At 36.8% G+C, this 12,394-nt stretch overlaps 1 protein-coding gene across 1 annotated transcript in view; it reads left to right on the top strand.

Annotated features, from left to right (window-relative positions):
• The window catches only part of POU6F2 (POU class 6 homeobox 2), a 312,953-nt gene that overhangs the window by 283,529 nt on the left and 17,030 nt on the right, over positions 1-12,394 (top strand). The window contains 1 exon segment of the mRNA XM_032182165.1: positions 7,447-7,653. Coding sequence (XP_032038056.1) covers positions 7,447-7,653 — 207 coding nt within the window.

Below are 12,394 nucleotides of genomic sequence, written 5' to 3'. Positions count from 1 at the left end.
CCCGTGAGTTGTTCTTTGCTTTACTTCTCCCCCTCCTCATCTAAAGGAGGGGGAGTGAGAGAGCGGTTGTGGGGTTTAGCTGCCCAGCACGGTAAAACAACCACAGATGGTTTATGTTTTCAATCCAGTTTATCATGGAGAAGCATCCAAGAAAAAAAAAAAAAAAAAAAAAAAAAAAATTGGTATTTTAAACAGACAAGTCAAGGCTAAAATAAAACATCATAAAGCCTTCAAAGTCATTTGTCCAAGATAGATTGTTATTTCCTCAAGAACTTTCATAAGTGAAAATTAGAAAAGAAAACTCTTTGAGGGTTCCAAATTTAACAAATTTGCAAGCCATTATACTTCTGGTGGAACAACCTTCTCAGGAATTGCAACACGAGATAAAGCAGTGACAGCAATGAACTGTAGGTAGATAAGAGCATGCCATCTCCTTAATCCAGTTTCATGTCTATGCAATGCAAGTTGAAAAGAGTAACCAGAGAAAAAAGCAAAAACAGAGCACCATGAATTCTGCTCAACCAGACACTGGCACTGACAATAGTGCGTAACATCTCTTTTTTGAAAGGGTAATATTACAATTAGAAGAATTAAAAGTGATATTTTAGTGAGAACTTTTGTGGCAGTAGAGAACATTATCTTCTTCCACGCAAGATTATTTCTCAATAGCAGCGCTTACTTACAAAAGACAGGATCAGAGAGTAATTACTAAGTTCTGCCTCACTACTGAGCTCTAGATAACATCTCTATAGTAGATCAGTACACCAAGTAGCAAAACTCCTCAAAACAAGCTGATAATGTCACCATAGCATGGAAACACCTGAATCTCATTGGTACGCATTGTGCTCAACCTAATTAGGCTTGCTGAGAAAATACAATTTGTTTCCCAAGCTAGCCTTGAATAGCTCAGCATGGTATGTATTGCAAAGTGTAGGGATTTTTCTCTGCTGTATGTCCAGTTGTTAGATTCTGTTATGGCTGTAAGCAAGTTCACTCTTTGTGCTATGAGGGAGAAGTAGTAGTAAATATTTATATCATGTTAATGCCCAAGGGAGAGAATCCTTGTCCTAAATGGTTTGTAATCTAAAGACATAAAGTAATGATAGGGTTTGTAGATGCAGCACATATACTGCTTTCACTACATCAATACAAAGCTTGCAAAGGTTGAGAAATTTTATTTCAGAACAGGGATTCCTTGACTCAAAGATGCTTGATGCTAAGTTGAGACTGAAATCATCAGAGAAGCTAAAGAGCTGGCTGCCTGCTTTTCAGTGAGTTTAAATACAAGTTGATACTTAATTCCTGTAAGCTAGTATAAAAATCTTAGCTGGCATGAAAATAATGCAGAGGTGAATGGTTATTTACCAAAATATTCTTTCTGATTAAGTCTAGAGACTCATGTTGGTGGCTCAATCCCCTTATATTTACTTCCTGAGAAAATGAATACCTTGACTTTTTGTTCTCAAGAGTATTTACAGAAAAAAAAAATAATAATGATAATAACATATCCACACATAGAAAAGTGTATTTGCATATATACTCTACAAAGATCTACCTGCACAGTGATCAGGAAAGCTGTGGCTTGGCAGACAAACAGTCAAATGCCAAAAGCAGTAAGTTTTGCTGGCTTCTTATAACCATCATTAGAAATTGTGACTGTTCTGTCATAACAATACTTGGCAAGCAGAAATATTGCTGAAATATTTTCCCCCAGTCATCCATCAAAGAATTTTAAATAATGAACGAACACTTTCATAAGTGTTCAGTAAGTAGCTGACTTTCAGAAATGCTCAGGACATGTAAATCTTATTAAATTCAACAGGTGCTTTGCTCAGCTCAGAGAACTGTAACCTCTAAGGGTCCTTACGCCTGACAATTCTTGATTTTAAAGGAGGCTAAATCTGATAAGTAGATTGCTTAGAACAGTTCAGCAGATGCTCAACGTGATTTTAAGTCTTTAATTTGATAGTTATATATCTTTAGATACTTGCAATGATAAAATGTTATGTTATTCAGGATGTTTAATAAAATAGATGTTATTTTTTTCTGACTGTACACATGCCCCTGCTAGCAGAACATAACAGTATTTACTTGAGAAAAATTCACTATGTAATTCCTACAGTGATGATAAAGTACTGTATAGTTTGATGTTACTATAAAAATATTATTTTCTAAATAATAAAGCACTGAGAAAGTCAGACAGAATGTCAGACTGTGTTCTATTATGATACTTACAAACAATATACCATCCAATATATTGTATGGTGTGATACACGAACAATGTTTAACCTTGAAAATTATAATTCCTTACATGAAGTTGTGACTCGGAAGTAGGGGTGTAGTTTTGTTTCTAATAAAAGTATTTGATTCCTTGTTCTCACAACAGTATTTTGTTTTAGCATTTATATATAGGTACATAAATGTTTATATGTGTTTTTATATAGATATATATATATGTTTAAGAATAAAGCATCTGTAAAGGCTAAAGAATCCTGTGTGGATTCTTATTATTCTACCTTTTCCATATCATTTTCTCCTTAAAATAGATCCTTAAAGTAACTCACATTGGTACAGTGACCAAACAGGAAGGAACATATCTGTGAACATAAGCAGCTTCTGAAAGCAAATTTGGAAAACTAGAAAATGAAACAAACCATAAATACTGTCATGTGTGCCGTAGGTGGTATGACTGCTACTATAGACTGCTGGGATTAAATTAGGTCTCAGCCTTGTAAAACTAGAAAAAAATGGGTTTCAACCTACCAACATCATACAACATAAGTCAAAGTGAGGTTTTATTTTAGATTATCTTCAACAAGACATAGAAGTAAGAGCTAATAAATGAAGCCGAGTGAAGCGTATTTAGACTAGCAAACATTCACTCAAATAGTGATTCTTAGGCTCACTACAAAAGTAAGACTATCATACATTGTTTAGTAATAGTTTGAGATGTTGAATTAGTTTATGTGTATATAGTGGTTCGGCTAATTTTACTGAAGAGTTTTTCTGTTGCTCCTTTTACTTTTTCCCTGCTTTTCTATTTGATTTTATTTATTGTTATTATTCTTTTGTTCAAAAAATAAGTAACTAGCCTTTGATATTTAAAAGAATGTAACTTATAAAACCTGAGAAAAGTTCTATCCATTTGGCCTACTGTTTGTAATATAATGACACAAGTCAGCATTCCTTTCTCTGATGAGGGAAGAGGGAGAAGAACTTAATAAAACACAATTGTATGCTTTATTTTCTAATATTGCTTTAACTTCTCTTAACGTCAAAACACAACTGGTTTATTAGGAGCAATAAGGAAAGACTCGCTGCTGGGAAATCAGCAATTAGGCCTTCATACAGTTATGCAATCTGTATTAATCTGGTTTTATGTTTACAGCTCAAATATGGCTACTATGAGACATTTATGCCCAGAAGTTCCCAGCAGCTGTTCAGCTTCTTCCCCCAGTTTCAATCTGAGTTACAGCTCATGTTACCAGCAGCAGAAGTGAGAAACCGTTTTGTGCAATGGCCAAGAAGTGCTAAAGTGTGCCCAGACTAGCAAGCCAAGTAATTAAGAAAAGCAATTAAATGTGAAGATGTGTTGTCAAACAAGAAAAGATGAAAATTGATTTTATGATGTTATTCTTCATACTTTATCATTTTTAAGGGATCAGATGTTTTAATTTCATTTTTAAGAAGAAACTTTTACTGATAAAGGCAAATTGGAAGGGTGGGTGAAAATCTATGTAACAGTACAAGTAGTGACTAGCTCCAGTTTATCAGTGCTAGCACCTATGCTGCCATTGGGGGTTACATGGATATTGTAGATACTCTGAGGGCTTGGACTTTTTTCCCCCATGGTTAGCTGCATTTCTTGGAATTTTACGTTCACTGCAATAATGTGCTTATTCTTTCATGAATTTACATGAATTCTTTCATGAATTTACAGTTCAAGCATCTCAAGACACAATTGATATATCTATTTATCCATAAGCAAAAATGAAAGGATCTTACTGAAAAATTGTGAAAATCTGACTCCACCAAGTCTTCTGGCAATACCCAGTCACTTGAACAGGGTCAGAATTACAGTCTTGGTATTTTAATTAGATATGGACCAAAGCCCTGTATCTAAAAAGGTGAGATCCAAATTTACATTGAATAACTCAGTAGGATTTCTGGCATCACATCTGCACCAAATTTTCTGCCTATATCTGGAACCTGTACCTCCGACAAGTGTAATTTGTTTTATTCAACAGTCCTTTGCAAAGTAATGTGCCTGGCTCTGTTAGAGGTTATGGAGCATTCACAAGGGGTCCTTGGAGTTAACCCTTGGACTTTCAAAACTGTTTTTTGTTTTGCATACAGCACCTGTTTTACATCTCCTCTGGGAACACTTAGTTCTTCCTTTGAGTTGTATGAGATACATAAGGAATAGTGAAAGTCATGCCCATAGCATTAAAAAGAATGTTTTTTGGTAGGATGGATGAGAAACTTTTTGGATGTGTTGTTGTCTGAAGAACGTGCTTATGTGATTGACAGGTGGAATTGTTTAGGAATTTGAGTCCAAATATTGGGTAAGAAGCCTCCTCTGCTATCTATTTATGCTACCTGAATGAAACAGTCCACACATGGTTTCCTGGCTTTGAGGCTAGGTGGTACACTAGGGACATAGCAACATATCTCAATTCTCTTCCTCCCAAAGTAGGATGGCCTTTTCCAGACTATCTTATGGGAAAAATCAAATCCATGCCACCCTACTAGTGAAGTTGCTGGTAATGAGACAGTCTGTGCTTCGATGGGCCAGTGTCTCAGTCCTGGGGCATGGTCTTGTTTTGTGTTCAAAAAAATTAAATGTATCAAAATTGTAAATTGTCATCATAAAGTGCAAAGTACTTTAACAGGAGAGACAGTACAAACCAATACTTTAACAGGACAGGAATCCCCAGAATGGACTTTCTCACCACAATTAGAGGATTCATGATCTAGCCCAGCATCAGGACAGTCACATAAAGTTTGAGGAAGGGATCCAGCCGCAGGACACCTCCACAGTCAATATTTTACTTAATCCTCCAAACCTGAGCAGTGTGAATCAGGGAGCTGTGAGGATGTTTGGGAAAGGGTACCTGGAGATAAGGGAACTTGAAAGGGGAGACTTGAATCTGGGTTTAACCGTATCAAAGATGCATACCATGCATACATCCTGTTGGTTTACTGGAGACAGGTGGCTTGCTTTCTAACTAGAGAAGGTTTTACTTTACCTTGGTATAAAATGAAAGATAATTAAAAAATAAATAAATAAACTTAAATAAATAGATCCTGAAATCTCCATAAATTTCACTAAGTGGGAAAACTATTTCCCATTTAGATTTACCCCTGGCTACGATGGTAACACCAAACCCCTGAGGGCATTTATGTATTTGTCCTTCTGGAATGCCTCTCCTAGCTGTGTCCTTTCTTTGCTCCATGTCTGGCCATGTGCGTGTATAGCCCACCACATACAGAATAGTATGTGACACACATTAATACATATAGATAGCCTTCTGCTTCTGACCTTACAAACTGTCCACTTCAGCACTGTCATTCTATAAAATGTCCAACTGCAGTCCAAGAAATGCATTTTAAATGTGAATGCAAACATTTCTATTACTGATAACACCAGCACAGCATTTTTTGCTTTGCTGGTATTAGGACCTTGATAGTTAAAGTTATATTAGAGTAATGACACTCCAAGGTCGTGTCCTTTACAGACATGGTAAAAGAAGGACAGGCCTTTGCTATGTTTCTGTTGATAAAATTAAGAAGGATTATTCATTGTGTTTGGTAACATATGTTCAAAGCGAAAGAATATATTTGTGACCCATAAGTACTTTAGGTCAATAAGAAGTGGGTCAAATTTACAGGTTGCACCACCACCACGTGAAAGTTGTATTAATACTCAAAGTCAGATTTAGAAAATATTCTGAAATCTGATAATGATGTGATAAATGCCTCCCTCTCCCATGAACAGCTGTCTTCTTTCATGAATTGTTAAGCAGCTGCAGTTCAACTAGGGACACCTTAGGAAAAGTATAAAGGTACTGTGGTCTGCAGAGAGACACTTGTAGGCAATTCCAGCTTAGAAGGCTAACTCACCAAATCACAGCCTCTCTCTGAAGATGCTCCATTGTGCTTCACTTTCATGTTCTGTAAATGGGGGTAATAATCTTTCTTGATCTATCTACTTTTCAGGAATGTATTAAAGAGAAATTAAATGATATCTCTGCAGTGCTTTGAACACTTGTAGCTCTTACAGTACAGCTTATAGTAGGCTTGCCATTTTATTAGGTCCTCCTGTAGGAGAGCTCTCCCACTTTTCTTTATGGCTCTCTGGTCTTCTCATCCAAGTTTTTTTTTGTCTGGCTAAGTTTGGTAAACTGATGAATTCACCACTCACCACGTGATAGCTGAATTGCCATTAGCTAAGTGCATTCTTTCCACTCAAGGCATTGGTCTAAACTGTCTCATTGCTCATCACAGCTGACCTTACTCAGAGGCATGGTGAAGGAAATAGAGATATGTTTTGCATTTTCTTTTACCTTTCCTGTTGCAATAATCCTATAATTCTAGCTTCATTCATTGTTTGAAAAAAAAAAAAAAGTTTGGTTTTATTGACAAGTTTCATCAGAAGTTTGTTTTAGATGCTGTCATACTTGTAAAGAGTCTTTGAGCAAAGTAACTTTCTTCAATCTAGCACCTTATTGACTGACAAGCTTTCTTACAGTATCTGTTTGACAACTCATCCTAATATTAGTTTTACAGGCACATTCACATTTTAGGAAATCACTATATTCTCAAATCTGAAATGTCACAAGTGTCTCTTTCTGCTAGTACTTGCCCCAGAAATGTTAGCTAAACTGTTTTATCTAACACCAGCTCTGCTGTTGTGTTGTTCTACTTAGTTGTCATCCAAAAGCAGTTGCATTTTTATGAACGTATCTTTATGGGCTGTATTCTGAAAGGAACCAGTATCTCTTCCAACAGTAAATCACAGAAAATTACATAAGCACATCAGTTCACAGTTAAGAACACTGTAACATTGTAGAAAGCAAGGCTTTCTATAGGACTGATATTTGCACCTACTTGGTTCTATATCCAAATGAGAGGTCGCAACAAAGCATCATCAAGGAGCCAGAGCATGGCCCAGCATTAGCTTTGTAAACTCTCAAACACAGGAGACTTGTTGGAGGTTGCAGTGGACAGCATTAAAATGCATAGGTGATATATGACTTGACAAATGATTTTGTAAGCCTTCATCACCTCAGCAAAGGACTGATTTTTTTGTACACTCAGTGGGTCATACGTCTCTCTCTGTGTTTATTTCACCTTAAGTTTGATTTAGCACAGGTAAAATGAGTAATTTTGTGTGGCAAGTTTGTGTCATTTTTTCATTTTCCATTTCTATGTTGCTTTCTCCAGATTATTGGAACAATCCCACTGATGCCTAATCCAGTCCCCTCCAGCCAGGCAGCAGGTGGAGCTCAGGGCCTTCAGGTGCAACCAATAACTCCACAGTTATTGACCAATGCCCAGGGTCAGATCATCGCTACTGTCATCGGCAACCAGATACTACCAGTGATCAATACCCAGGGAATAACGCTATCACCACTCAAACCAGGACAACAGGTATCCTCAATGATGATTGAAACAGATGCACAAGAATCTTCTAGTCCTTACAGACTCTCATGGTCTTTCAAAAAAATCCCACTTCTTTCTGTTTTTATTAACTAAAGATTAATTTGTTTGTATATAGTATATTATTGCATATTATATTTGTAATTACAATATAATCTTATATAATATATTTATACATTCATGTATTATTTAGTTACTCTTTTCTTTTTCCTTTTTTAAATGTCAGTACAGTGTCAACAGAAATCCTCAGCATAGAAAGCACAGTAGGGATATAAAGTACAGTTCCTTGGTTGGTGATCACCCAGTAGCCTGGCTTTTGAAATGTTTTGGAACATGCAAAGGACTGAAGAAAAATACACATGTTTAGTAGTCCTCTTCACTGAAGGAAAGGATTTTTAGGGAAAAGAAAAGGAAAGGAAATTAAAAAATGGTACGGAAATTATTATTCAGTGTAAGTCACCAAATAGTTCACAGACTTCAGGATGGCTGTAGCAACTTCAGTGAGGTCTAAAAAGATTTCTTTACTTTTTGTAGTACTTAAAAGTCAAATTCATTAGTTTTTCCTACATCTCTAGAACAAAGAATTGTACATTTTTTTCTGAAAGGGAGAAGATTGAGGTTGAAAAAAACATCAAATGTGATTACCAAAAAGGTACTTATAAAAGTATCACTTACTAAAATATTCAACTTGGCATTCCTGTTGATGATACTGCTTGCTTGCTAGTCCTGCCTATATCTCCAACACCAGCTGGCAGTCTCTTGTATGTTTCTGAGAATACTAGGGCTGCTCCAAATTTGTTATTTTTTTCCCCCACTTTAGAGGTAGAGATCCAATGGATCTCTGAAGTGATTTGTTTGTTTTGGAAATGTTTCACATCCAAATGGTTATATTATTTCTTTTTTCATCCTATGCTTTATAGCATCTAGCAAAGAAATTTTCAGAAACACTTGTCATTTATCTAACCCCATTTTCTTTAATGGGAGAAGACACTACCGGCAAGTGCCTTGACAATTGTTACATGTATGAGGTTTTAAACAAAGCAGGGTGGGTGGAAGGGCAGGTTCTGTGTTTCCAGCACTGGAAAGCCTGATATTGGAATAAGAAACTCGGCAGTTTTTGAGACAGTCCCCTGAAGGGGGAATTTCTTTAATGGGGAGAAGCTCTCAAAAACCATTACAATCCTGAGATCCCATTTGAAACTCATCAAATTTTGGATTACTGTGGAGGATAGTGGTCCTGTATTATTCCCTGAGACCTTAACAGCAGAGCACTACACCTTCAGAGTCCTGCAGCAAAGCAACGTCTTCCAGACAATGTCCAGCAGTGGGCAGAAAAGAGACAGAGTCGTAACCTTTCTCTGCACCACTGGTGGCACTGAGCTTACACAAAGGGATAAACTGCCGCTGAAGGTTGCAGCTAGCTGATTGAGAGCAGGGGTTTAAGGCATAAATTCACTGTTTAGCCATATCATGGTGTTTTGTGCTTGTTCACCCAGTGTGCATGCTCTTGTGTTGCATTCTGAACAGGCTAACAGCTAGCACAGATCATCAGTCAGTGGATCTCTGATTAGGTCCAAAAGTCAAATATGTGTCCCATGTTGTGCTAGTCCATCCAGTAGTGCTATGCAAGTAGAAAACATTATTTTGCTAGAGTCAGTGTCCAGCCTTTGCTTCTCACACAGAGACCTAAGGTCCTAGAGGCTGCAGAAAGGACACCAAACTACACAGAACCACCTTACCTGCATCTGTCAGAATCTGGTCTAGAAAGTATTTTTTATCTGGGGAAAAAAAAAAAAAAAAAAAAAAAAAAAAAAAAAAAAAAAGTAATGCAAGTACTGTATGAAAAAAATGCAATGCATTATCAGTTTTACATGTATAGGAGCCACAGAAAATTATTTCTGTGTGTTTGTGCTCCCTCTACTGGCTCTTCAGCTTGTAGTGAAGTAAGAAGAAATTTTGCCAATGATTTCAGTGGGAGCAGAAATGAATTATGAGTCAGATCCTTCATAGGAATAATGCTGATGGACAGTCAAAAGCTATTGAGATAGTACTGTACAGACTGCCATACCATTTGAAAAGTAAATGGAATTATACAAGCTATAAGGAGATCCTGAATTTATCTTACTGCCTGGATGAAAACCTACCCAAACTGTACTGTTTGACTAATGATAGCATAATTAGTCATAAGTTTCAAACCTTGCTTTCAGACAAACTGAGTGCTCAAACTCAGAGGACTCAGCAGGAATTCAAAATATTTTTGAAAATGGTGTCACACTGCATTTGTTGTCTTGTAACTTGATGAAAGAAGCTTCAGAAGGGAAAAAAAAAAAAAAAAAAAAGTACAAGACAAGTTTAGGAAAAGTTTTGAGAATGTCAGAGAATAATTGAGGAAATAAATAATGTAGTAAAATGTTCCAGTTATAGACGATCCTAGTTTAACTTCAACTTGTCACTTTCTTGGAAACCAAGTACTGCAGGAGAAAGAGGTGATTGCAAGTGATGATAGTAAGCTGCTGCTTGTTGGCTGAGTCATAATAATTGAACCTGTGTAGTCTGTATCAGTTGCTAAGTAATGCATGTTACTGCTTACTTTTTGCCTGAAGACTTACATGTCTCGTATATTGTTTTTAGTCAGCTTTTCTTGGGTAGACTTTGTTCATTATATATTCAGACAACTTTTTCAAACTTGACAGACTAAAACCTCAATGTCTCCTCATGGAAATGAGTTCATAGATTACTTAGGTACAGTGTGAAGTAGTGTTTCTTCTTCTCTGTTGTAAATAGGTTGCTTTTCAATGTACACAGCCAAGTCCATTGTAATCCTATCTCTTGTTTTAAAGAATAAATAGATGTTCTTGATTTATGCTCTTTAAACTACCCACAGTAGAACCGTAGGTTGGAAAAGGCTTTTATGATCATCAAGTCCAACCATTAACCTAGCACTGCCAAGTCTACTACTGAGCCATGTCGCAAAGCACCACATATTCGTGCCTTTTGAATACCTCCAGGGATGGTGACTCAACTACTTCCTTGGGCAGCCTGATCCAATACTTCAAAGCCCTCTCACTGAAGAATTTTTTCCTAATATCCAACCTAAGCCTCCTCTAGCTCTACAACTTCAGGACATTTCCCTTTGTCTTATTTTTTGTTGCTTGGGAGAAGAGACTGACCCCCACCCCACTTCAAGTACTTGTAGAGTGCAATAAAGTCTCCCTGAGCCTCCTCTTCTCCAGACTAAACAACCCCAGGTCCCTCAAACACTCCTCATAAGACTTATTCTTCAGACACTTCAACAGCTTTGTTACCCTTCTCTGGACATGCTCAAGCACCTCCATGTCCTTCTTGTAGTGAGGGGCCCAAAATTGAACACAGTTTTCAAGGTTTAGTCTCACCAGAGCCAAGTACAGGGGGGCAATCACTTCCCTAGCCCTGCTGGCCACACTATTTCTGATACAAGCCAGGATGCTGTCAGCTTTCTTGGCCACCTGAGCACACTCCTGGGGTATTCCTCTTTAAACTACCTTGAATAGTTGCAGCTTCAGTGCTTTCACTGTTTTCCAAGTTTTAACTAAACTAAGAAGCAGCATCTACACTAAGAATTCTCCTAAAAGCTATAATGACTTTTTAAAGGGGGCAGCTGCTTTCACTCCTGTTGTGGTCTGTCCTTTTTATCTCTGTTCATAAACAAGTTCTGCTTTGGCTTTAATAGTTTTTACTGGCCATTTCTTAACCATTTCAATTTCCACAATAATCTCTCAGAGATTTTGTGATCAGAACTGAATGCCATGAAAACAGTGAGGATGCATCACTGATTTATATAATAACATTATAATATTTTCAGCATTATTTTATGTCTTTATCTCAATACAGTCTATTATCCTGCTTTTTTTCTATCTTTGCTCATTGAGCAGGTTTTTCAATAAGTAGATGTATCCACAATGATAGATATTTGCCTCTCTGATCATTACCATGTGAGTCACTAAAATGGTTCCTTTTAATGTGAATCACTTTTGCATCTACTCTGTATTTCATCTGTCATAATGCTCCCTCAGTATGTTGTAAACAGGTTCTGTAAATTGTTCATGGTATTCTATATTGACTTAAGAAATTCATGCATTTCTCCTGCTAATTCAACTTCACCATTGTTCACCATCTTTTCTTTCTGCTTGCAACCAGTCAACAAAATTTGTTATAAATCCTTTGATCTCCTTCCTTGAAAAAGGATTGTTTATTCCTGAATTTTATGTTTCTTGCTTTTTTAAGCCATCTATATCTCATTATATAAAAGTATCTTGCAACCTGAACTTCTACCTTCATGCCTTTCAGGAGGGATTTTGTCACAATCCAGATCATATGGCTAAATGACACATTTTTTTTCCAAGAACAAATTATCTTGTTCTAACAATTTGTTAGTGTTGTCATTTGCTACTAGACTTGAAAACCTCATTTTCAGGAGTTCTTTTGTACTTTTAATAACACATATTTGCACCAACACGACTGACAGAAGATCTTGAACCAAAAATTGGAGTCTTAGGAGGGTCAGAAATAAAGGAAAGGATTCACCTTGCTTAACATTAGCCGTACAGCTGTTAGATACCTGGTGAAAGCTAGTTAACTAGATTTCCTATAGAGGAACAGAGAGATAGGCATGTCCAGAAGGCAACTCACACTGCTGAAAAAAGAACCATTTGAGATAGATTGAATCTCTTACACGTATCTAAAAGTATCTGTT

Source organism: Aythya fuligula, chromosome 2, assembly GCF_009819795.1.
Source record: "Aythya fuligula isolate bAytFul2 chromosome 2, bAytFul2.pri, whole genome shotgun sequence".
NCBI lineage: Eukaryota > Metazoa > Chordata > Aves > Anseriformes > Anatidae > Aythya > Aythya fuligula.
This window is presented reverse-complemented; position numbering and strand designations above follow the sequence as displayed.